The following is a 26148-nucleotide window of genomic DNA, read 5'->3' on the forward strand; positions in this document are numbered from 1 at the left end:
TTCGAATTCAGTTCGACAAAATAGGAGTGGTATACCGAACCGGGGGTAACCTCCTTTGGGAGCGAGCTGAGGTCAAGGTGAACGCGAACCTGAGCCTGGAGCCAAGGTGGCTCTCGCCCACTCTAAAGGTTGCAGGGAGTGAAAAATCAAGGTGTTCAAGGAGGCGCCGAAAGCGAACTCCAGGGAGTAGCAGGGCAGAGACATACAACCCGTATTGACAGTCGAGAGAGTCGTCAAAAAAGGAACGATACGATGGGTGGTCGGGCATTGACAGTAGCCGACAGGCGTAACGACAAAGCAGTATATCACGCCGGTAGGTGAGTGGCAATTCACCGGCTTCAGCATGCAGACCCTCGACGGGACTAGTATAAAACGCTCCGATCGCAAGACGTAAACCTCAATGTTGTATGGAGTTGAGACAGCGTAAGATGGACGGCCGTGCAGAGGAGTATACGAAGCTCCCATAATCCAGCTTGGAGTGGACAATTGACCGATATAGGCGAAGTAGGACAGTTCGATATGCTCCCCATGACATACCACTGAGAACACTGAGGACATTTAGAGAACGGGTACAATGGGCAGCCAAATATGACATGTGGAGACCAGCTAAGTTTCCTGTCAAATGTAAGACCTAAAAATTTTGTTGTCTCCACGAATGGGAGAGCAACGGGACCGAGTCGTAAGGACGGTGGGAGAAACTCTTTGTAGCGCCGGAAGTAAATACAGACCGTCTTCTCGGCAGAAAAACGGAAGCCATTGGCGACACTCCAGGAGTAAAGACGGTGAAGAGAACGCTGAAGACAGCGCTCCAGGAAACTTGTATGCTGCGCGCTACAATAGATGGTAAAATCGTCCACGAAAAGGGAGCCTGATACATCAGTTGGGAGGCAATCCATTATTGGATTGATCGCTATATCGAAGAGAGCGACACTCAAAACTGAGCCCTGTGGCACCCCATTCTCCTGGCGAAAGGTGTTTGACAGGACAGAACCCACACGTACCCTGAACTGTCGATCCATTAAAAAGGAACAAATAAAAAGAGGGAGGCGACTGCAAAGGCCCCATGTATGCATGGTGAGGAGAATGCCCGCCCTCCAACAGGTGTCTTAAGCCTTCTCCAAATCAAAGAACATAGCCGCGGTCAGGCACTTCCGCAAGAAGTTATTCATAATGAAGGTCGACAAGGTAACCAGATGGTTGACAGTAGGGCGGCGCCTACGAAATCCACATTAAACACTGGTAAGTAGGCGTCGAGATTCGAGCAGCCAAACCAAACTAGAGTTAACCATTCGCTCCATCACCTTACAGACATAGCTGGTAAGCGAGATGGGTCGATAACTGGAAGGCAAGAGCTTGCCTTCCCCAGCTTAGGAATCGGTACAACAATAGACTTGCGCCAGCATGCGGGAACATGTCCCTCAATCCAGATGCGATTGTAAGTACCATTTCCGGATGGAACATTCACTCAATACGTTGCTTCCATACACTTTGCACAGTTCACAATAAATTTCTACAGGTTTTAGGTTTTTTGCCGACAAAAACCTTGTCACAGACCACACCTCGCAACTGGCGGGATTTTCAATTGCAGTGCACATTTCAAAATCAAATATCGAAAAAACCAGACACAAAGAGACATTCCCGCTGTCACTGATGGATGCCGACTGAGCTGCCGAGCACGCACGTACCAAAATATACACGATCAGTGCGCACCTAGCAGTTTCAGACGGAAACATTACCTACTTTCTGAATAGCTTTCGTATAAGGACTATCAAACAGCTGTTCAACGTGAGTGTATATTGAATAATGAATTTCATTGCCTTGTCTCAGTAGTGCAATAGTCTTAAGTATTAAAAATTTCACATAAATCACCTTAATAAGCTGATACAGTGTGGAATATCTTCCCATATCTTCGTGATCTTTCTTAGGTAGCAAATGGTATAAATAATGTGATAACTATTTGAACTGTGTGTGTGTGTGGGGGTGGGGGGTGGGTGGGGTGGAAGGGGGGGGGCAGGAGTTGTCCTACATAGTGATTCTGATCTTTTTTACTCTTTAAAAGAATTTCCTTCTGCTTATCTCCAACACAAAACTTCATAAAAATAAAAGTCATGAATGATGCAGCTACATGCTTGACAGTATTTGGATTGAAGTATGTTTAACTATTACTGAAAGGTATCAGTTGTCCCTCTATCAGTTTACAGTAAAAGGAAGACTGGCATTAGTTGAAAAAGGCAATGATGTTAGCCCACAAACCACTAGACCATTTTCAATTCTTGCACTAAAAATGACATGGATTTAATTTCTTTTTATATCTGCAGATATCCTAAATATAATAATTTAACATGGAATGTTTTAGTGGGTAAAATGCATACAATTTACAGAACAAAAGGTAAAATTTCTGACGTAGGATTCTTAAAAACGTGCCATCATCTAAAAACAACCATAAGATCAGTAAACCCAGCAAAATTTAAATTCTTGTAACGGAACCATGAAATCAAGTACCCCATATGGAATGTACGTGCCACTATTTCTACTTTTTGTTGAAATTTCCCATCTAGTCTGTCCTAAGGTACCACATCCAGGGAAACAATTCATTCCCAAAACTCTCCAAAATGACGTCCAGGCTGGAATATTGACAATTATGAAAAGGACAGATTGCTACTCACCATAAAGATGACATGTTGAGTTGTAGATAGGCACAACAAAGACTGTTACACATTCGAGACTTCAGCTAAAGCCTTCTTCAGGTAAGGAAAAACACACACACACACACACACACACACACACACACACACACACACACACACACAGAGAGAGAGAGAGAGAGAGAGAGAGAGAGAGAGAGAGAGAGAGAGAGAGAGAGAGAGAGAGACCACTAGCTCCAGCCAGAATGAAACTAAGTCACATCAAGTGGATGCAGCAATCCAGAATGGGGCAGGGAGAGGGGAGGGATAGTAGGATATGGATAGGGGAAGAGAAGAGAAAGTCAGTGCTGCCTGACAGAGAATGCAGGGACTAGGTGGTGGAAGGACAAGGTTGACTGTACAGGATCAGGAGGCATGAGGAGGAAGGGCGGAGGAAAGGAATGGGAAGGAGAGAAATACGGGGAAAAGAACAGTGGATGCACTGGCAGAGAGCTGCACACAATGAAGGTGAGGTGACACGAACTGGGAGGAGATGATAGAACAAAGGGGGTGGAAACTATCGAGTGGAGGGTGTGGGAAGAGTAGGTTACCACAGTTTGAGACACAGAGGATTCTGGACGTGGAGAATGTGTTTTAAGGATAACTCTCATCTGCACTGTTCAGAAAAACTGGTATAGGAGGGCAGGATCCTGATGGCCTGGGTTGTGATGCATCCGTTGACATCCAGCATCTCATCATGTCTCAAAGTGCTCTGATACTCTTAACTGCAGCGCAGGCTAGCCGAGCGGTCTGAGGCACCTTGTCACGGTTCGCGCAGCTTCCCCCATTGGAGGTTCGAGTCCTCCCTCGGGCATGGGTATGCGTGTTGTCCTTAGTGTAAGTTCGTTTAGGTTAGATTGAGTAGTGTGTAAGCCTAGGGATTGATGACGTAAGCAGTTTGGTCCCGTAGTCCTTACCATAAATTTCCAAATACACTTAGCTATAAAAATATCTTTCTTTGTTCTATGTTCCATTTCTTTTCTCTGGTACAATGTCCCTTGGCAACTACAGCAACTTTAAAATTCATCATTGCTACTACTAAATAATGACCAGAATTAGAATTCGTGTACTTTTACATGTGTTCGTTTTCACACTAATACATTATCTAAATGGTTTGCTTAGTTGATTTCTGGTGTTTTGCAGGTCCCTTTGTAGATTATTTTGATGTGACAATGATTTACAGCTCCTATAAATTTTTGGAAAATCATGAATTGCACACAAATGTATTGTCAGTTTATTAAAACAATCAGTTTCAGTCAGAAACGGACCACTCTCAGACATATCGTAGTTAGATGCATGACAAATCACCACCATTAACAAGCATCATGCCACAAAGCAACACGTTCATTCAACTGTAAAAACATAGCACAGAGCACACAGATCTTTCATGAGAATCAATTATGTACAACCTTTTAATAATCTGCAGCAGTAAACAGAGTGAATCTTGGATCAGTGGTACTAGTTTCATTGCGCTTACTTTCCCTACTGGACACACTCCTGAATGTTTCTTTCTTTCCCAGTTTGGAATTATTTTGAGGATGTATATCTAGGCACTTTTATCATAAACCTCCTGCAGTTGCTCATAATTTATTTGATTGCTCTGTTGGGGCATATACATTGACAAAAGTCACATTATGCTGTTTCAAATTCATTATATGGCATAAAAGCAATAACTGATCTAAGACACACTCTTTGGGTCCATAAACCCAACATTCTCTCCTCTTTTCCTGAATAATACAGGGAGAATTTCAGCTTACATCTCTCTCCAGTTCCTTCCCACATGATTTCTTGAAATAAGTCCGCACTCATTCTCAAACCTGGAGAACCAGGCTTTCATTTTAGGGTTAGCTCACTTGGCAGGGTTGATAATCAAGTCTACCGAGCCCCCACCCTTTCCCCCAAGAGCCTTTTTACACAACACAAAGTGCTTTCCACAAAGCAGTATCCTCTGAGGAGGGACGTGACTAAAATTGGTGTCCTCAATACAGCTCACAAAATCTCTATAAATTTAGTATCATTTCAGCTTAGGATGCAGTTGCCAGTTCTATCCCTCAAGAAGTGGCCAAACCATTGGTTAATTTTACTCATTGATTACTGCCTCTCAGCTTGGACATTTTAACAGAAGTAAACACCAGTGGGGAAAGTCTTCACTGAATTTTAACTGTGTTCATATGTGTAACAAATCCTCACCCATTAGCGAACTATTTAACTGCCTTGAGGTAACAGTAGAAACTGCAAAATACTGAGAAAGCAATTAAATAATTAAATACAGATTAAGGTAACTGAGTAATGCATTTACATAACTGACAGCATAAGATAAAACGGTCAAATCATAACGACTGTTAATGGGCTGACAAAATTTACATACCATTGTTATTAGCTGCGTTCCACCTGGTATTTGACAGAACTTTCATCTTTTGAAGATAAGTAATATATGTGGGCTGGCAACAGTTGACATGCTATCTGTCACAAAATCTCTGAAAAGATTAGATTTATATAAGAAATCATGAAGGAAATTTACAGGTACAAGACATTTCCATAACATTAAGTGTGTGTGTGTGTGTGTGTGTGTGTGTGTGTGTGTGTGTGTGTGTGTGTGTGTGTGTGTGAATGAGTCACAATTTTTATGGAAATAGTATGGCACAGACCAACTATAAACTCCATGTACATGATTTATTTTTGTGCGTGGCTACATGTTGGGCATTTAATTTACTAAACACTATACTAGCCTACATTTAATAACAAAATGGAAAGTCAAAATATGGCTCTTACCCACTGGTAAAACATGCTTAAAAAATATTAAACATTTATCTTGCCAGCTTGAATTAATTTATAATATTGAGTAAATTATCAATGTAAGTGCCAACACAGTGCAAACTTTCTTGGGCCACAAGTCTTCTTGATAAATAATGTAGATTAATTTTATCAGCAAGTGCTGTACCTGAAAACATTATTATTATTATTCTCAAACTTCTGTGAGATATTTCTAGCTACTTTGATTACTGAATATATCTACTGTGAAGCTTCATTTGGAATATCTTATTTCTCGAGGAGGCATCTACAAGATGATGATGGGTAACAACCACATACTATTCGTCACTTGTTTCTTTTGTGCAGTATCTTCTAAATGCCAAGTTACTCTAAAATGTCATGCTATAAGATATTAGTGAGTGGAAATATGCAAAATACATCAAGAAATTAATGTTTGTTTCCGAGGCTAGTTAAGACGCAAAAAATGAAAGCTCCTGTACTATCTGCCTGAAAAACTCAAGAGTAACATTTCTTTCTGCTGAAATTTTTATCATTATGTACACCAAGTTCCATATGGTTAACTAACAATTCTTTATGTACAATATTTATTTTGGAGTTATTCAGTTTTTGTTTATATTACAAATATTTTTTTCCTTTAAAATTAAAAGATTTACCTTCCTCAGAGAACCATATCATTGTATTATCTTCAGTTCAGACTTATTTTTTTACCCAGTCTACCCATCTAATCTTCAGCATTCTTCTATAGCACACTTCAAAAGCATGTATTGTGTTTCTGCCTGTCATTTGAGACCTCAATCTTCATGCAGTTCTCCCTAATTTCCCTGTAGCTGGGATCTGTCTTTCCCACATTCAGGTCTGCTTATACAGCTCTGCATTTCTCCTCTAGCCACTCTTTCTCTGCCATTTTGGAACTTTCTGCCAATCTCAATTTCTTAGATGTCTCTAGATATACTCCCTTCTGCCATCTCATTTGCTGTGTTTTTATATTTTCCTCTTTTACCAGATTCAGTGTCTCATGTGTTATCCCAAGATTTCCACCACACCTTGTCTTCTTGCCTACTTGATCCTCAGTTATCTTTACGCTTTCATCTTTCAAAACTACCCATTCATCTTCCATTAGATTATCCCTTCCCCAAATTCGATGCTGAGTGTTCTTTCTCTAAATTCTTAACCACTTCTGGTACTTGTAACAATTTAATAATTAGCCGAAAAACATACTGGTATTTTCTTCTGTCAATGTGTCTCCAAAAGCATTAGTGAGAACATATTCATATATCTACATCTGTATACTCAAGCCACATTACGGTGTGTGACAAAGAGTACTTCATGTATCACTGTCAAGTCATCCTTTACCTGTTTCAATCGCAAACGTTTTGCAGGAAGAACGATTGCCAGTAAGCCATCATGGTCTTCTTACAAGAAACCCATTGGAGGTCAATTCCTATAGACACTTAATCTTTTGGAACTTCAACAAATGATACCACGATGTAAAAAGTTTCTATTGCAACTACTATCACTAAACTTGGCACTTTTGCCCTTTCTAAATGAATATGTAATACAACAGGCTGCTCTTCTTCAGATCTTCTCTATTTCCTTTATTAATTCTATCTGGTGTGGACCCAGGACCGATGAGCAATAGTCATATATTGGTCACATGAGGAGTTTGTAAGCTACCTCCTTTGTGGTCTTTCAATGAATTTGTCTGGCAGCTGCCTTTAACTGCAATTATTTTTATGTGGTGATTCTATTTTAAATTGCTCCATACACATACTCTTAGACATTTTATGAATGTGACTGCTTCCAGTGATTTTTCTGCAGCTGTGTAACAATACAATAACGAGTCTTTCTGCCTTTTTCTGAACAATAGGCTACATTTGTTTATTCTATGGGTTAACTGACATTAACCAAAACGGCCTTGCTGTGCTGGTACTGCGAACGGCTGAAAGCAAGGGGAAACTACAGCCGTAATTTGTCCCGAGGACATGCAGCTTTACTGTATGATTAAATGATGATGGCATCCTCTTGGGTAAAATATTCCGGAGGTAAAATAGTCCCCCATTCGGATCTCCGGGCGGGGACTACTCAGGAGGATGTCGTTATCAGGAGAAAGAAAACTGGCGTTCTACGGATCGGAGCGTGGAATGTCAGATCCCTTAATCGGGCAGGTAGGTTAGAAAATTTAAAAAGGGAAATGGATAGGTTAAAGTTAGATATAGTGGGAATTAGTGAAGTTCGGTGGCAGGAGGAACAAGACTTCTGGTCAGGTGACTACAGGGTTATAAACACAAAATCAAATAGGGGTAATGCAGGAGTAGGTTTAATAATGAACAGGAAAATAGGAATGCGGGTAAGCTACTACAAACAGCATAGTGAACGCATTATTGTGGCCAAGATAGATACGAAGCCCACACCTACTACAGTAGTACAAGTTTATATGCCAACTAGCTCTGCAGATGATGAAGAAATTGAAGAAATGTACGATGAAATACAAGAAATTATTCAGATAGTGAAGGGAGACGAAAATTTAATAGTAATGGGTGATTGGAATTCGAGTGTAGGAAAAGGGAGAGAAGGAAACATAGTAGGTGAATATGGATTGGGGCTAAGAAATGAAAGAGGAAGCCGCCTAGTAGAATTTTGCACAGAGCACAACTTAATCATAGCTAACACTTGGTTTAAGAATCATGAAAGAAGGTTGTATACGTGGAAGAACCCTGGAGATACTAAAAGGTATCAGATAGATTATATAATGGTAAGACAGAGATTTAGGAACCAGGTTTTAAGTTGTAAGACATTTCCAGGGGCAGATGTGGACTCTGACCACAATCTATTGCTTATGACCTGTAGATTAAAACTGAAGAAACTGCAAAAATGTGGGAAATTAAGGAGATGGGACCTGGATAAACTGAAAGAACCAGAGGTTGTACAGAGTTTCAGAGAGAGCATAAGGGAACAATTGACAGGAATAGGGGAAAGAAATACAGTAGAAGAAGAATGGGTAGCTCTGAGGGATGTAGTAGTGAAGACAGCAGAGGAAAAAGTAGGTACAAAGACGAGGGCTGCTAGAAATCCTTGGGTAACTGAAGAAATATTGAATTTAATTGATGAAAGGAGAAAATATAAAAATGCAGTAAATGAAGGAGGCAAAAAGGAATACAAACGTCTCAAAAATGAGATCGACAGGAAGTGCAAAATGGCTAAACAGGGATGGCTAGAGGACAAATGTAAAGATGTAGAAGCTTATCTCACTAGGGGTAAGATAGATACTGCCTACAGGAAAATTAAAGAGACCTTTGGAGAGAAGAGAACCACGTGTATGAATATCAAGAGCTCAGATGGAAACCCAGTTCTAAGCAAAGAAGGGAAGGCAGAAAGGTGGAAGGAGTATATAGAAGGTTTATACAAGGGCGATGTACTTGAGGACAATATTATGGAAATGGAAGAGGATGTAGATGAAGACGAAATGGGAGATACGATACTGCGTGAAGAGTTTGACAGAGCACTGAAAGACCTGAGTCGAAACAAGGCCCCCGGAGTAGACAACATTCCATTAGAACTACTGACGGCCTTGGGAGAGCCAGTCCTGACAAAACTCTACCAGCTGGTGAGCAAGATGTATGAGACAGGCGAAATACCCTCAGACTTCAAGAAAAATATAATAATTCCAATCCCAAAGAAAGCAGGTGCTGACAGATGTGAAAATTACCGAACTATCAGTTTAATAAGCCACGGATGCAAAATACTAACGCGAATTCTTTACAGACGAATGGAAAAACTGGTAGATGCAGACCTCGGGGAGGATCAGTTTGGATTCCGTCGAAATGTTGGAACACGTGAGGCAATACTGACCTTACGACTTATCTTAGAGGAAAGATTGAGAAAGGGCAAACCTACGTTTCTAGCATTTGTAGACTTAGAGAAAGCTTTTGACAATGTTGACTGGAATACTCTCTTTCAAATTCTGAAGGTAGCAGGGGTAAAATACAGGGAGCGAAAGGCTATTTACAATTTGTACAGAAACCAGATGGCAGTTATAAGGGTCGAGGGACAAGAAAGGGAAGCAGTGGTTGGGAAGGGAGTGAGACAGGGCTGTAGCCTCTCCCCGATGTTATTCAATCTGTATATTGAGCAAGCAGTAAAGGAAACAAAAGAAAAATTTGGAGTAGGTATTAAAATTCATGGAGAAGAAATAAAAACTTTGAGGTTCGCCGATGACATTGTAATTCTGTCAGAGACGGCAAAGGACTTGGAAGAGCAGTTGAACGGAATGGACAGTGTCTTGAAAGGAGGATATAAGATGAACATTAACAAAAGCAAAACGAGGATAATGGAATGTAGTCAAATTAAATCGGGTGATGCTGAGGGAATTAGATTAGGAAATGAGACACTTAAAGTAGTAAAGGAGTTTTGCTATTTAGGAAGTAAAATAACTGATGATGGTCGAAGTAGAGAGGATATAAAATGTAGACTGGCAATGGCAAGGAAGGCGTTTCTGAAGAAGAGAAATTTGTTAACATCGAATATAGATTTATGTATCAGGAAGTCGTTTCTGAAAGTATTTGTTTGGAGTGTAGCCATGTATGGAAGTGAAACATGGACGATAACTAGTTTGGACAAGAAGAGAATAGAAGCTTTCGAAATGTGGTGCTACAGAAGAATACTGAAGATAAGGTGGATAGATCACGTAACTAATGAGGAGGTATTGAATAGGATTGGGGAGAAGAGAAGTTTGTGGCACAACTTGACTAGAAGAAGGGATCGGTTGGTAGGACATGTTTTGAGGCATCAAGGGATCACAAATTTAGCATTGGAGGGCAGCGTGGAGGGTAAAAATCGTAGAGGGAGACCGAGAGATGAGTACACTAAGCAGATTCAGAAGGATGTAGGTTGCAGTAGGTACTGGGAGATGAAGCAGCTTGCACAGGATAGAGTAGCATGGAGAGCTGCATCAAACCAGTCTCAGGACTGAAGACAACAACAACAACAACTATGAATCTTGCACCAGTGTTGATCCTTTGCGGGTCTTCCTGTATTTTGATACAATTTTCTAGCATTGTGATTTCTCTGTATAAACAGCAGTATTGTGTGCAAAAAGCCTTATGGAACTTCTGAAGTTGTACACTACATTGTTTATATACATTGCAAAATGTTAAAGATACTATAATACCCCCTTGGGGTAGGCCTAAAGTTACTAGGATGATTGCCTATCGAACACACTGGCTCCTAATTACATATATTGAACATGTAAATCTATGTTTACCACATGACTGTGCTGGTGGGATTTATGGTAAATCGTTTACTTTGTTGCCAGGGGAACATAGTTTATCGTTTTAAGCTGTACATAGCAATGAGTGAAAGCGTTGCAGTTTTGGGATTATGTAGTGTGGAAAGTTACTTGAAACTTCCTGGCAGATTAAAACTGTGCGCCGGACCGAGACTCGAACTTGGACCTCTGCCTTTCGTGGGCAAGTGCTCTACCAACTGAGCTACCCAAGCACTTTTGGTAGAGCACTTGCCTGCTATAATCAGCCAAGAAGTCTCTTATCAGTGAAAATCTTATTCAAGTTACTTGAAATTTTGATTGGATTTTGGATTTCTTCCAAATGAGGATAGCAGGAAATGTCTAGTGTCATGAACTCAACTCTGTAAAACTTCACTAGAAAGGTGCGGATGTCAATTTTCTTTGCAACTGTACTGCGCTCAATGTCACAAGAGAACATCTATAAGAAAGAACACATGGTTTGATAGGTCCAAAGTTATCCATTGAGAACAGTATAATTTTAGTTGCTTGTTGGATAAGAGACTCTACGCTACAAGGAACACTTTCTGAAACAATTTTTCACAAACGTCATGGTCGACTACTACAGTTGCTGTCAATAAGTCGCTAAAGTCATGTACAAGTGTGTTCCAATCAGGGGACAAAACAAGGTTGTCAAAATAGATGAATCATATATAGCTACTAGGAAATATCAGAGAGGATGACCACTGAAAGAGAAAGTCGAACATATCTGCATATTTTATGGTATTGAAAAAGAATCCCACGAGTGATTTATAGTTAAAGTTTATTCAAGGAGGGAGGAAACTTTGGTCGTCCTCACTTTATGTTGCCAGGCACAAAAGTGGTAACAGATCGCTTTAATTCACACACCACCTTAAAGAAAGGAGGATTTCAACATTAATTTGAGAGTCATCCCGTTGAATAGGTGTCATCTGTTGATCCATCTGTCCACAAGCAGAACATCAAATGCTTGTGGAAATCTATCAAATCGTCCATATGGCGAGACTCATCCAGGAGATGGAAACAAACTCTACCTCTTTCAGTACCTACCTTTCCACAATTTGTGGTTGCATGGAAAAATTGACCCAATATTTCTGACTGACATAGCAAGTATGTACCTACATTATGGGAAAAAAGGATTGTTACCAGTGTATTATACAACACGAGTAACAGTGCATGAAGATGTAGCTGACGAGTAAAGTAAGTGAAGTTACTACTTTCATTTGTTACGAATTTTAACTTAGTAAACTTCCATCTCTTGTTGCTGCTCTAGTGAAAGCTGTAAACAGTGGGAGGGAATCGGGTGGTTGAAATCCAATATAGCACGAAATAGTGGGGAGCCGTGGCACAAAGGACAGGACTTCTGGTCATGTCATTACAGGGTTACAAATACAAAACAAAAAAATAGACCTAATGCAGCTACAAACAACGTAGTAAACACATTATCATGACCAATATCTATACACAACTAACACCATCTACAGAAGTACAAGTTTATATGCAGATTATGAGATGTGATTTAATTAGATGTACTTTTCATTCCAATGGATCCATAGTGATGAGACCCTTCAGGTGTACAACAGGTTGCTGGCAAGTAACTGGAGACTTGTGTTCTTGAATAATAAAGACCTTTCTGAGCAAATGTAAGCAACTTTAAAGCACTGTGAAGATTACTCTTATTTCTAGTACTGATTCCATGAGTTGAGATGTTTTTCATCACCCCGGTTCCCAGAACTCCTGAAGACAAACGTTGACTGTGGATACTGTATCACAGGCACAGTCCCTTAAACTGTTCAGAGATGTCACTAAACCGGCATAAAGAAATAAACAACCACGCATGAGCAGTGCCTATTAGATGAAGGGGGTCCGACAGCCAACCAGTTCCAGCCATTCCACCAGGAAGGAGGTACACAGTTCGTATTGTCTGTAGTTCAACCATGCCTAGATGGTCAGTACCGCAATTCAATTGCGTCTGCATTCTTACTTTGAGCCAGGAAGGGCTCTCAACAAGGGAAGTGTCCAGGTATCTCTAAGTGAACCAAAGCGAAGGTGTTTGGACATGGAGGATGTCGTGTTAAGACTCAAACTGTGCGCAAATGGGCTGCATGATGCGCAACTTCACTCCCGATGTCCATGGCGAGGTCCATCTTTGCAACCACGACACCATACAGTGCATTATAGATGGGCCCAACAACATGCCGAATGGACCACTCAGGATTGGAAACATGTTCTCTTCGTCGATGAGTGTCGCACATGCCTTCAAGCAGACAATTGTCGGAGATGTGTTTCGAGGCAACACGGTCTGGCTGAACATATTGGACACACTGTCCAGCAAGTGCAGCAAGGTGGAGGTTCCCTACTGTTTTGGGATGATGACATGTGGGGCCGACATACACCACTGGTGGACATGGACGCCACCGTAAAAGCTGTACAACACATGAATGCCATCCTCCGACCGATAGTGCAACCATGTTCACAGCATACTGGCGAGGCATTCATCTTCATGGATGACAATTCAAGGCATCATCATGCACAGCTTGTGAATGACTTCCTTCAGGATGATGACATCGCTCGAATAGAGTGGCCAGCATGTTCTCCAGACATGAACCCTATCGAACATGCCTCTGATAGATTGAAAAGGGCAGTTTATGGACGACGAGACTTACCAACCACAAACCGCCGTTGAGGAGTGGGACAATCTGGACCAACAGTGTCTTGATGAACTTGTGGTTAGTACGCCACGATGAATACAGGCATGCATCAATGCAACAGGACGAGCTATTGGGTGTTGGAGGTACTGGTGTGTACAGCAATATGGACCACCATCTGTGAAGGTGGTACAACATGCAATGTGTGGTTCTCATGAGCAGAAAAAAGGGCAGAAATGAGGTTTATGTTGATCTCTATTCCAATTTTCTGTACAGGTTCCGGAACTCTCGGGAAACCAAGATGATGCAAAGCTTTTTTGTGTGTGTATTTTCTAATGAAGAATTTCATTAAAAAATAAATACCTTGTGAAGCAATAGTTAGAATCCCTATTTCCCAAAACAGGCCACTTTAGGATGTTCTTGAGTTCACATCACAAGTAATTCTTATTACAAGTTTTTTGGACCCTCAAAACCTTAGCTTGCTTTGAAAGTTAGTGTGAAAAGAATTGTATATGACATTATGCAATGAAAGTAAGCAAATCGCTATTCTATTAAATGGGACCTACAGGGTAGACGGAGAATTTCTCCTTCAAGACTTACAATTTTTTCTCCTAAAAATGTGTTCCTACATTTGAACGAATGATTTGGATAGTCATCTGTTTGCTCTTTCAGTATTTCGTGCAGTATCCATAATTATTATGACATTCTTCAACTTCTCTGCCAAAAACACACTGAAGCCACTGCTCATTTGTTAGGAATGACTGAATTCCAATTCTCCTCAATGCATGCAGTAATTTGTCTATGTTGCGTGGATGAGGTTCTTTGAAGACTGCAACCTGAGATGGGGCTATAGTTACCCTATTAGTTTTAGATCCGAGTGTTTCCAGGCCAGTCATCTCAAACAACAGGAAATGTTTGTCTGTGTGAGCTGTTGCTCCAACTTTTATAAGAACAGCACCGACTGGATTTGGGAAATGACCATTCTGGACTGCTTGAGCCTAGAGAGAAACAAACCTTTCCTGATAAAAATTATTGTTGGCACTCCTTTATGCATCAATCACATACAATTAAGTTTTTCCACAGCCACAGATGGGAACAGCAACTGCTGTCTGCAATACTTGCTTTTGTCTGTGGTTCATTGGTTGGTTTGTTTCGAGGTATAACAGCACCAAACTACAGGGTCATCAGTCCCTTTTTCCTGTTGCAAGCAACTCTCAAGGTACAAAAACACCCAAAGTATGCGTGAGAAAGTAAAAGGGGGAAAACGAATGGGGAATCACACCTAAAATGAAAACGAATGGAACGAACAAAAAATGGGGAAAACATACACCACAAGGAAAAGTAGAAGAAGATATTAAAACCATAGAGCAGATGGCCTGGGCTGGCTGATAATAATAATAATAAAAGAGGATGAGCCAGCCACTCTGCAACACATTAAAATGTCCACCACAAAAAGACAAGACAAGATCAAAACATTGTAAGGAAAAGATGACCACCAAGACAAACAAATGCAAAGAAAATGCAACAGAGTTAAAAATGGAGGGAGGGTGGCAGCCTCGGAGACAAGGCAAAATGTCCACCCTTAGATGGTATGATAAAAACCCACCTCATGAATAAAACTTAAAACTAAATCTGCTGCTGAGGCATTGTTGCCCAAAACCGAAGGTAAGGTGCTAGGAAGGTTAAAAGTCCACTGCAGAAGGGCTAAGGAAGGTGGGCAGTCCAGCAAGATATGGACGAAAGTCATATGTGAGCCACAGTGACACAGAGGCGGGTCCTTGCAGCGGAGGAGGTAGCCATGTGTTAGCCACGTATGGCCAATGCGGAGTCAGCAGAGAACCACAGTGTCTCTCCGAGAGGCCCGCATGGTGGACTTCTACAAATTTTTAGTCCCCCTAATGGCACACAGTATGTTGTGTGTACTGAGATTATGTCATTCTGTTTCCCAAAGCTGAAAAACCTTGCAGCAAAATAGTGATCGGAGGTCAGTTATGGGGATGCCGATTTCCAGAAGCAGTTTTTGTGTAGCCTGTCGCAAGTTCATTTCCTGGGATTCTGACATGGCTGGGCTCCACACAAACACCACGGGACGACTAGACCATTACAGGGCATAGATGGACTACTCCTGGATGGTCGCTACCAAAGGATGGTGGGGGCAGCACTGGTCGATAGCTTATAGGCTGCTCAAGGAGTCAGTACAGAGAAGAAACGACCCACCAGATCAAGAGCAGATGCGCTCAAGAGCATGACAAATGGTCGCTAGCTCTGCAGTGAAAACACTGCAGCCATCTGATAAGGAGAGCTGTTCAATATGTCCTCCATGAACATATGCAAAACCAACATGACCATCAGCCATCGAGCTGTCGGTGTAGACCACTTCATGGTCCCAATACATGTCAAGAACTGAAAGGAAGTGACAACGAAGAGCTGCGGGGTTAATTAAGTCCTTAGGACTTACCCGAAGCTTCTGCCTAGATGTACACCTTGGAGGTGTACGTGAATGAACCTCGACTATAGGTGGTAAAGACAAGGACTCCACTTCACAAAGAAGAGATCTGATGCAAACCGCAATCATAAGCCCTGACCTAGGCCTCCAATGCGGGAGATGAACCACAGTGGGTGGGGAAAAGCAGACGGTAATTCGAATGCTCATGAGAACTACGAATGTGTGAAATGTAACTGGCAAGCAGTTGTGCATGCCTAACCTTCAATGGAGGATTTCTGGTCTCCATCAGGACACTGGTCAGTGGACTCGTCCTAAAAGCTCCCGTTGCCACTCTAATGCCACAGTGGTGCATCTGGGTTGAGTAAACGCAATGCCAAGGGTGCCGCCGAACCATAAACCAGACTCCCACAGTTAAGCACATTGGTGAGGCTGATGGACAGATAGCTACCCACATCAAGCAGGGATCTGCCAGGTTTGAGAACTGGACTGATGGTGCTATCTCGCCATTGCGATGGAAAGACGCCATCGCACCAGATCTGGTTGAAGATGATGAGGAAAAATCGCTTCTAGTCAGATGAGAGATGTTTGATCATCTGACTGTGGATCCGATCTGGCATAGGAGCTATGTCAGGACAATGTGCAAGGATGCTGAGGAGCTCCCGCTCTGTAAATGGAGCATTATAGGGTTCGCTGTGACATTCAGTAAATGAGAGGACTTTGCTTTCCATCCGCCGTTTGAGGGTTCGAAATGCTGGGGGATAATTCTCCAACACGGAGGTTCGAGCATAGTGCTCAGCAATTGCGTCTGTGTTGGTAGATAACACGAATTAATGTAAGTGACACCTGTCGGGGTCTGGTACTCACAAATGCATTTGATCTTCGTCCGGACTTGGGAAGGTGATATATGGCACCCATTGGTCCAGACATACCTCTCCCAACATTTCTTTTTCCGTCTATTTATAAGCTGGTGAACGTGGGCAGGGAGTCATTAGGTGCCATTTATGTCACTGTAGAGCTTGCCGATGCTCTTCAATGGCATCAGCGATTTCTGACGACCACCGAGGTACTGACTTTTGCTGAGGGCACCCTAAAGAACAAGGGATCACATTTCCTGCCACAGGATCGATCGATCTAGTGACCTGCTCAACTACCACACCAAAGGTACCATGTGGGGGGAATTCAACAGTGACAGCAGACGTGTAAGCTTCCCAGTCTGCCTTGTTTAAAGCCCGTCTTGGTAGACGTCAGGGAAATGGCACTGGGAGAGTGACAGGAAGATGGGAAAGTGGTCACTACCACACAAGTCATCGTGGACTCTCCAGTGGACAGATGGGAGAAGTCCTGGGCTGCAGACGGATAAATCAATGGCCGAGAAAGTGCCATGAGCCACACTGAAATGTGTGGGAGTCTCAGTATTTAAGAGGCAGAGGTAGAGTTGAGATAGGAAAGTTTCGACATCTCTACTTCGGCCCGTAGGCACAGTGCAACCCCAGAAGGAGATATGGCCATTAAAATCTCCCAAAAGTAGGAAAGGTTTAGGGAGTTGATGCGTCAGTGCAGCCAATGCGTTCAGGGGTACTGCACCACCTGGAGGATGATATACATTGCAGACAGTTATTTCCGGTGTCATCTTTATCCTGACAGCCACAACTTCAAGAGGGGATTTAAGGGGCACAGGTTTACTGCATACTGAGTTCAGGATATGGACACAAACTATTGTGGATGAGTCATCATTAGTGAGACCCATGTTCTCAGGGGATGCTAGAATCTCCACCTCATCCTCAGGTGCAGAACTGGTAGGGAGATGGGAGTGGTGTTGTTGGGGCCACCAGAGGGTCCTTTTTCTTAGCAAACTTCTTTGTTTGCTTGCCCTCTCACTTCTCTTCAGGGGCTTGCTGCGAGGACTTCACCGAAGTAGCCTCAGGCACAGAGGAAGACTGGAGCTATTCATCCAGCAGCTTTTGCCTACTTTTGCCGCTGGTAAGTATCCGTGGTGGCATTAGTGGAGACCTTGGGATGCAGATGTTCTCTTTACCGTCAAGGCATCATTCTCCAACAAAGGAATTGTCAACATCAAGAATATGCATTATTGGTCCGCAGACAATCCAAAATGGCTCCGACAGGTAGAGCATCAATGTCTGTGGAAAGTTAATGTTTGGTGTGGAATTATCGGAGATACCATTATCGGACCTTTCTTTATAAATGGCATCCAAAATGGCAGACAATACTCTAGATTTATATGACACAATCTTCCTGTTCTCTTTGACACTGTACCTCTGAACCGGAGAATGGTCATGTGGTATCAGCATGACGGATGCCCTGCACATAATGCCTTACGAGCACGACGACTTCTGAACCATAAGTTCCTTGGTAGGTGGATTGGACGAGGTGACCCAGTTAGGTGGCCTGCCCGATCTCCGGACCTTACACCGCTGGATTATTTTCTTTGGGAAGCAGTGAAGTATGCTGTTTACCAACATGAACCAACAAAACCAGAGGACATGAAGCAACGCATTATTGATGCTTGTACAGCCATCAAAGAGGAAACAGTAGCACGAAGTAGGGCATCCTTCATCCGCAGAGTGACCCTATGTATGCAAGCCAATGGGCATCACTTTGAGCACGAGATGTGAACGCTATGTTTAGTATGTAGTGCTGGTATAACAGTGGAAGTTTCTACAAAGGGCCATTTTACCCAGTGATGTTAAGAAACATTTGTTTGTAACAATTTGTCATTTAACACATTAGATAAACATAACACTGATAATTATGTGATAATAAAAGTAATTGGTTAAACATGTTTACATTGATCTTCTATGTCCTACCTGAACTTCCCAAATGAAAACATTTATACCTAAACAACGGTAAAACTTTTAGTCCACTCGCTCGTTTCACTAAAACCATCAACATGAATTTTACTATTACGAGTGAATGATTAACTGTCACTTGCACTAGATCTACAGCAAAGTAAAGTTTTAACATTGAACGGCATTACCTTTTTAGTAACGGATTAACAATAAGCGAAGTTCACTTTGTGACTAACATTGCGGTACACACATGTTACAGAACCGCATCACTCCTAGCCTATGGGATAAATACCTGCTGGAATGTACGACGTTAATGCAGGATGGCAGCAGATCGTATTATTCGTTTTGGACCTCTTGATAAGTATGGAAGTGTGATTACGCATGTCAATCACATCGCGATTATGGGCGGCATGGGGTTCATGCCTGAGCGTCAGGACGTGCGCTAGCAGCGCATGTCGGGTGTTTCAAGTGTAAACTTCGCGTCTTAATATCTCGGGATGTAATGGGAATATTGCGATGCAATCAACGCCATTGTGTATGTGCTTTGTCATGCTATGGATTGCTGAAGAAAAAATATAGGACACCCATTTAAAAAAAAAAAAAAAACAAGTTTATGTTAAAAAACACATATGCTTTTGTTTTAGAATTTTTCCAATATGTACATTCATGGGCCCCAGCCTTACACTAATACCGGTGAAAGTCTTTTTCCAATAGCTGTTATTGTTCCAGAGATATTTTGGGTGGACGAGATAGCTGGGACACCCTGTATAAGAAATAATAAAAAAAAAAAAAACGACTTCGTTCAGGTTGGGAATAAGTGTTCTCATTTGAAGACTCTGTTTCAAAGTAAAGATGTTACCAGTGATGACTTTTTGTGTTCTAAATGTTTTGACAGAGTAACAACAATAATAGCATTTGAACTAGGTGAAACCTCCCATGGTCCATATTTTGTATCAATAGAAGAAGAGTTAAATACCCAGAATCAGTCAACTACAGACGTAGATGTTAGACCTGTCCAAGAAACTGTGGTCAGTGAAGTAGAGTCATAAGGTCTATGCATCAAGAAAGTGCAGAGAAATTACGAAAGCTATGGATGAATACACTACAGCAAAATTGGCCACACTCTTCAAAGTAGAAATTCCATCTTCAGAAGAAAATGAACCAAAGCACTCTTAAGCCTCTTGCCAGGAATTTTTCACAAATATCAATTCAGCTGTTGATTATTGTGCATCCTACACTGAAAAGGTGCAAGTTTTAACTATTACCCAGAAACATTTTCAAAGAAAGCAATTTTGAACCACATTCCATCAGCATCAAAGTACATGGTAGACAAATCAAGACACGTGAGGTCTGTAAAAGGAGTACTTGGAAGACTAGATCCCTATTATGATCATCCTGTAGAAGCAACTCAAATTCAAATGGTGCAGTCATTGTATCTGGAAGATAAATGGGACTGTTCTCGCCAGAGTGCCAACAAAAAAAGATACTATAACTAACAGTTGAAGGTCAAAAAGTTGTGAAAGAGAAAAGGTACACGACTCTTAGAATTCAAGAAACCTTTACAATTTATAAATTTATAAAACTGTTGCCTTTTAAAGTATCACTGATGAACTTTTGTAAATGGTCAGTGAAAGCAGTAACACACAAGCATCTGATGAAATTGCGACATCATATTGCAGAAGTTTAGTACTTCACTGTGATTTTGCTGAGAAGTGGTCTGCAATTCTACCACAAGAAGTACAAGGGTATAATTGGAGTAATGACCAGGTTTCAATTTTTACAGGAGTGGCATATTTTAAAAACGAGCTCTCAAGTGTTGCAGTTATAAGTGATGACACAGGACATGACTCTCAGCACATGCTTTGCTAGCAGTGCGCAAAATTCTTCGGCTGCAAACAGGGGCAGAGAAGATCATAATTATTTCTGATAGTGCTCCTGGTCATTTTAAAAGTCATTAGCAGCTATCTGAACTGAGTAAGTAGCTTGTGCCAGCTGACTGGGTATACAGTGCTGCTGTTCACGGGAAAGGGCCTTGTGATAGTGTAAGAGGCCTGAAGCACTATGCTACAAAACGATCTTTCCAGACCAAATACAGCTGTGATTCAGAATGTTGAGGATTTTACGTGAGTCGTGAAATCTTACACATCCACAGCCCTCACTCTTTCATCCACAGATGAAATCAAACAATTCCATGAGCAGAAAAAAGAAACATGGTAACAACAAACTACTCCCTTGAGAGGAATTTAAAAAACAAATTTCTGGACTCAGAGTGATGGGCGAACTCACATTGCACACATGTTAAAGAGCAAGAAAGAATAAATTTAGTTTGTTCGGCCAACACCTCAGAAACAGCAGGGTAATATACAGATTTTTAGTTTAACAGGAAGGCATCATCCTGTATCAAACGAAGATACTGAAGCAGTGCAACACATTTTTAAATCATTGACTGGCTAATCTGCAGTGCACAACAGAGTGCACAGAAGATGTATAAATTGAAACCTTTAAGTCTTTGGACCTTTCACATACATTTTGTAACCATTAAAAATTATTGAAAAATGAGTTGCTTACCCATCTTTCAAAACTAAAATTACATTAAATTATGTTATTTATTGCAATGTTTGCATCGTCTAAAAGCGCAAAAAACATGGCACCATCAGGCAATGTTACAGATGAAACGTCGCTGATCTACACAAAAAAATGTAAGAGCCCTAAGATAAAACGATGTATGACACTCAAGTATTAGTTCCCAGTTGCTTGCTGCCTCATAGCCTAATATAAATATCTTTCTTAATGACAGCCTCCGCTTCCTCTCACATATATACGATTTTAATTGTTTTTAAGCATTTTTTGTTATACCATAATGTTTTAATTTACTTAAAAGGGTATTGTGTTTTACACCATCAAATGCCTTTGACAGGCCTTAAAATATAGCAGTAGTCTGTATTTTTTGTACAGTGAATTAAGTACATTCTTGCTGTATGTGTAGATAGCCTTATTATTGGAATGCCTGAGAAATCCATGACTCAGAGTATGAGGAGACAAAACAAATTATTCAGATTGTTAAAGGACATAAGAATTTTCATTGCTATGAGGGACTGGAATTCGACAGTAGGTAATGGAAGACAAGGAAAAATAACAGCTAAACATGGACTTTGAGAAAGAACCAAAGGGGAAGCCACTTGGTACAATTTTGCACATAGCATTATTTAATCACTGCCAACACCAGGTTTAAAAAACATGAAAGAACCCTGCATATCTGAAAAAGACATGGAGACTCTACAGGATTTTAGATTCATTTTATAATGGTAAAACAATTTCAAAACTCCGTTTTAAACCACAAAACATTTGCAGAGGCAGATGTGTACTCCAACCATTATTTATCAAAAGGCAGGCATAATGTCAGTTACACTTATTGCTTATGATTAAAACTGAAGGTATTACAGGGAGGTAGGAAATCAAGAGTATGGGACTCTGATAAATTGGAAGAACCAGAGGTGGTTGTTGATTTCAAAGGAGCATTCAGCAACGATTTACTGTAACAGCACAAAGGAACACACTAGAAGTCAAATGGGTAGGTCTTTGGGAAACGGAAAACAGCAATCAATAGAAACCTTAATTTCATTCATCATAATCAATGATCCTTGAAAGCTTGTAAATGTGTCATTCACAATTTAAATTAAAAAACATGTAACTGGTGCAGTGCTTCATTAATCAGAAAACCTTAGACTATATATGGCATATTAAATTTCCATACAAAAGAAGAAACTAAAAAAATGGTAGGAAATGAAGCAAGCCACAGTAGGAATAGCTAGAGGAGAAATGTAAAGCTGTTGAAGCATACCCGACTGGGAAAGGCATGATGGGTATGGGAACATTAAGAGTGCCCTGGAGCAAAGAAGTGCCTGCAATAATATTGTGAGTTCAGACTGTAAACTAATACTGAGAAAGAAATAAAGAAAGGCTGAAATGTGGGAGGCAAATACAGAGGGCTGAAAGGTAACAGAGTGGACACCTGCATTTTGCGTAGACTAGCAATCACAATGTGGTGAATAAAGTTCTGAACTGGATTGTCTGTCAAAGCCAGACACACATAAGGCTACTGGTGAAGTCCTGTATGTAGTTTTCCGACGTGTTTCAGAGTCAAGTAGGAGGATGCTGAATGAAAGGCACTTAAAGATTAGATTAGATTCACTTTCATTCCAATTGATCCATAGTGAGGAGGTCCTCCAGGATGTAGAACAAGTCAGAAAAACAATAATACATGAGAAATATTTACAACTGAAACAAATAAGATAATGTACCTTCCACAGGTCCCAGGTGGCATGATGATCATTTTTTTAATGAACACTATATGAAAGAATCATTTTACAAACACTCATTTACTAAGATCGCATTAACGCACTGAATTTAAAATAAAAATAAAAAAATGGTTTTTAATTTATAAGGGAGTATAAATGAGACGAGGTAATTCCAAAATGGAAAAGTGTTGCAACTGTTCAAATGTGATCTGGTATGTTGTTAGCAGTGGTCACGAAGAGTAATGAGATGGTACAGGAAGAGAACAAGGTAATGAGTGTCACCTGATGTTATTCAATCTGTATATTTAGCAAGCAGTAAAGAAAACAAAAGAAAAATTTGGGGTAGGAATTAAAATCCATGGAGAAGAAATAATAGCTTTGAGGTTTGCCGATGACATTGTTATTTTGTCGGAGACAGCAAAGGACACGGAAGAGCAGTTGAATGGAATGGACAGTGTCTTTAAAGGAGGTTATAAGATGAACATCAACAAAAGCAAAACGAGGATAATGGAATGCAGACAAATTAAATTGGGTGATGCTGAGGGAATTAGATTATGAAATGAGACGCTTAAAGTAGTAAAGGAGTTTTGCTATTTGGGGAACAAAATTCCTGATGATGGTCGAATTACAGAGGATATAAAATGTAGACTGGCAATGGCAAGGAAAGCGTTTCTGAAGAAGAGAAGTTTTTTAACATCGAGTATAAGCATCAGGAAGTCCTCCCTAAAAGTATTTGTAAGGAGTGTAGCCATGTATGGAAGTGAAACATGGACGATAAATAGTTTGGACAAGAAGAGAATAGAAGCTTTCGAAATGTAGTGCTACAGAAGAATGCTGAAGATTAGATGCATAGATCACATAACTAATGAAGAAGTACTGAACAGAATTGGGGAGAAGAGAAAATTCATTTCACTAGGCCTATCTCTGTCACAAGCCCAAAAAGTTGCAGAAACTTAATGACGGACAACATGTCACACCCCATTTCAGCCTGCAGACGCACACTATTATACTTAGAAGTCATATGCATACTTAACAAAAGAAGCCACAAATTGAAGTAAAAGACAAACAGCAAACCAATAAAATCAAACAACACTGCAGTAACTCACAGACACTAATTTCCATTCTTCTATAACAGTCACGACTGATAAATCCACACTTCAAGCACTGACACCCAAATGAACCCAAAACACCACATAACACGCGGACCATACACGCACCACCAGAGGACACCACCAACTGCAACAAGACGATATCTGCAAACACAACATGCTCAAACTAAATTCTGTGCTGACAAGACGTCACATGACAACACCCTTATGTCACGGATCAAAGCTGATGGGTGGGATCGGACACCTCCGTTGACCTAAAGTTTATGACAATGTTGACTGCAATACACACCGACATTCTCAAGACAGCACAGATAAAATACAGGAAGTTGAAGGTTCCCTATAACATGTACAGAAACCACAATGCACTTACGCACTACAACCTACGTTTGTGGTTCCACTGCAACCTAAGAGGTGTCACTTAAATATTCTCTATGGAAAGGTTTGTATTTGTGTGGTAACTATGAAGAACTTGAAACATCCTGGCAGATTGTTACTGTGTGCTGAACTGAGACTCAAATTCGGGACCTTAGCCTTTCGCGGGCAAGTGCTCTACTACCTGAGCTAGTCAAGTACTCACAACCCGTCCTCACAGCCCTAATTCTGCCAGTACCACATCTCCTACCTTCCAAATTTCACAGAGGTTCTGCAAACCTTGCAGAACTAGCACCCCAGGAAGAAAGGATATTGCGACAACATGGCTTCGCCACAGCCTGGTGGATGTTTCCAGAATGAGATTATCTCTCTGCAGTGGAGTGTACACTGATATGAAAACACCTGGCAGATTAAAACTGTGTGCTGGACCGAGACTAATCCTATGAAGAACTTATTTGAACCCACGGCACATGTCACCTTGGTTGGCAATGTGAAGTCATTAGTAGTACATGAATTAGAGGAAGACATCTAGTTCAGGAACGTAGTGACTGTCCTGAAAAGCTGGAACTTTCCTTTCGAGCACTTTGTCTTGAAAATATAAAATATTTTTCTGACTCTACATAAGTGACATCAGAAGAGAATAAACTCACTATGAAAACTATTGCCACCAATATTTTCACTAATAAACTTAGAAAAGGAAGAAAGCCAGAAACTGTATTGCAAGTACTTTAGACTTTAGCCCTATAGCACTAAAGGGGGCAGGGGGGGGGGGAGGATTATATCACTACTAAAACATCCTGCTCCACATTTTATTAAAAGAAGTCATACTTTAAAGATTAAACATTAATTGCTATTATTAGATGTCAAATGGTAAATTCATATCATAAGTGCAGAATGCACTTTTTTTATACCCTAACATAATTTCGAGATGATTTAGTAATGTAGGGTCAAGGAGTAGGAACTAAGAAATTTCATTTGTCCAATCTAGTTTTTAGAAGCAGAAGGGCAGTATTTAGATTTATAACCTTCAAAGATAGATTTTTCTACTGGATATAGATCTCCAGTTACAAGACTACCATCAGTGCTCATTACCATTTCATAATGTAACCAGAGCATCAGCTGATTGAAACTATCAAATATATTTTACTCTAATATTACCGAGCTAAGGAGCACCGCTCACATGCACAAAATACGGTACAGATATTGTTGGAAGAAAGTCTTAAGTTTGTTATTAGTTCCGATTGTGACACAGCCTAATTTCACATATTTTGAAGACTTATGTAACTGGGAATGAAAATATAATTTCATTTTCTGTCCAGGGTAAATTTTATGGTGCAAAAAGAACACATTAATTCCCAAGGTAGTTATCACAAATTATTTGGAGGATTTTATTGTAAACTGACAAACAACATTTGCAAAGTACTGGGTGGCGCAAGGAAATCCGACCCCACCAAACAAGAGCATATTATAAAAATATCATCTCGTGTTAATTATAGAACTTCCTCCAACTACTACTTCGTATTTTTTTACGATTTTGCGCTGCTTCACAAAAAAAAATAAATAAATAAATAAATAATCGTGCGTATTATACTTGGTTCACAAACCACTACAAAAACTTTCAAGGGCTCGACATACACACAAAGGAGCGGATAAATGGGAATACACGTATGTAACGACCTGCCCCATAATATCAAATATCAAGCTGATAATTTTGTGGAGTTTAAGATTAACTTT

The 26148-nt window shown here is 40.6% G+C and overlaps 1 protein-coding gene across 2 annotated transcripts in view; it reads right to left on the reverse strand.

The window, feature by feature from the left end:
- LOC126347374 (uncharacterized) overlaps window positions 1–26148 on the reverse strand; it is a 53562-nt gene that overhangs the window by 26639 nt on the left and 775 nt on the right. Inside the window, exons 1-2 of one of the 2 annotated variants that reach the window (XM_050002265.1) lie at window positions 5457–5620; window positions 5053–5161 (exon numbers count right to left, since the gene is read on the reverse strand). In XM_050002265.1, coding sequence (XP_049858222.1) covers window positions 5053–5098 — 46 coding nt within the window. In that variant the 5' untranslated portion in view covers window positions 5099–5161; window positions 5457–5620. Of the gene's footprint in view, window positions 1–5052; window positions 5162–5456; window positions 5621–26148 lie in introns of those variants that run through there. The other variant, XM_050002266.1, reaches the window with a different exon arrangement.

Source organism: Schistocerca gregaria, chromosome 1, assembly GCF_023897955.1.
Source record: "Schistocerca gregaria isolate iqSchGreg1 chromosome 1, iqSchGreg1.2, whole genome shotgun sequence".
Taxonomy (NCBI): domain Eukaryota; kingdom Metazoa; phylum Arthropoda; class Insecta; order Orthoptera; family Acrididae; genus Schistocerca; species Schistocerca gregaria.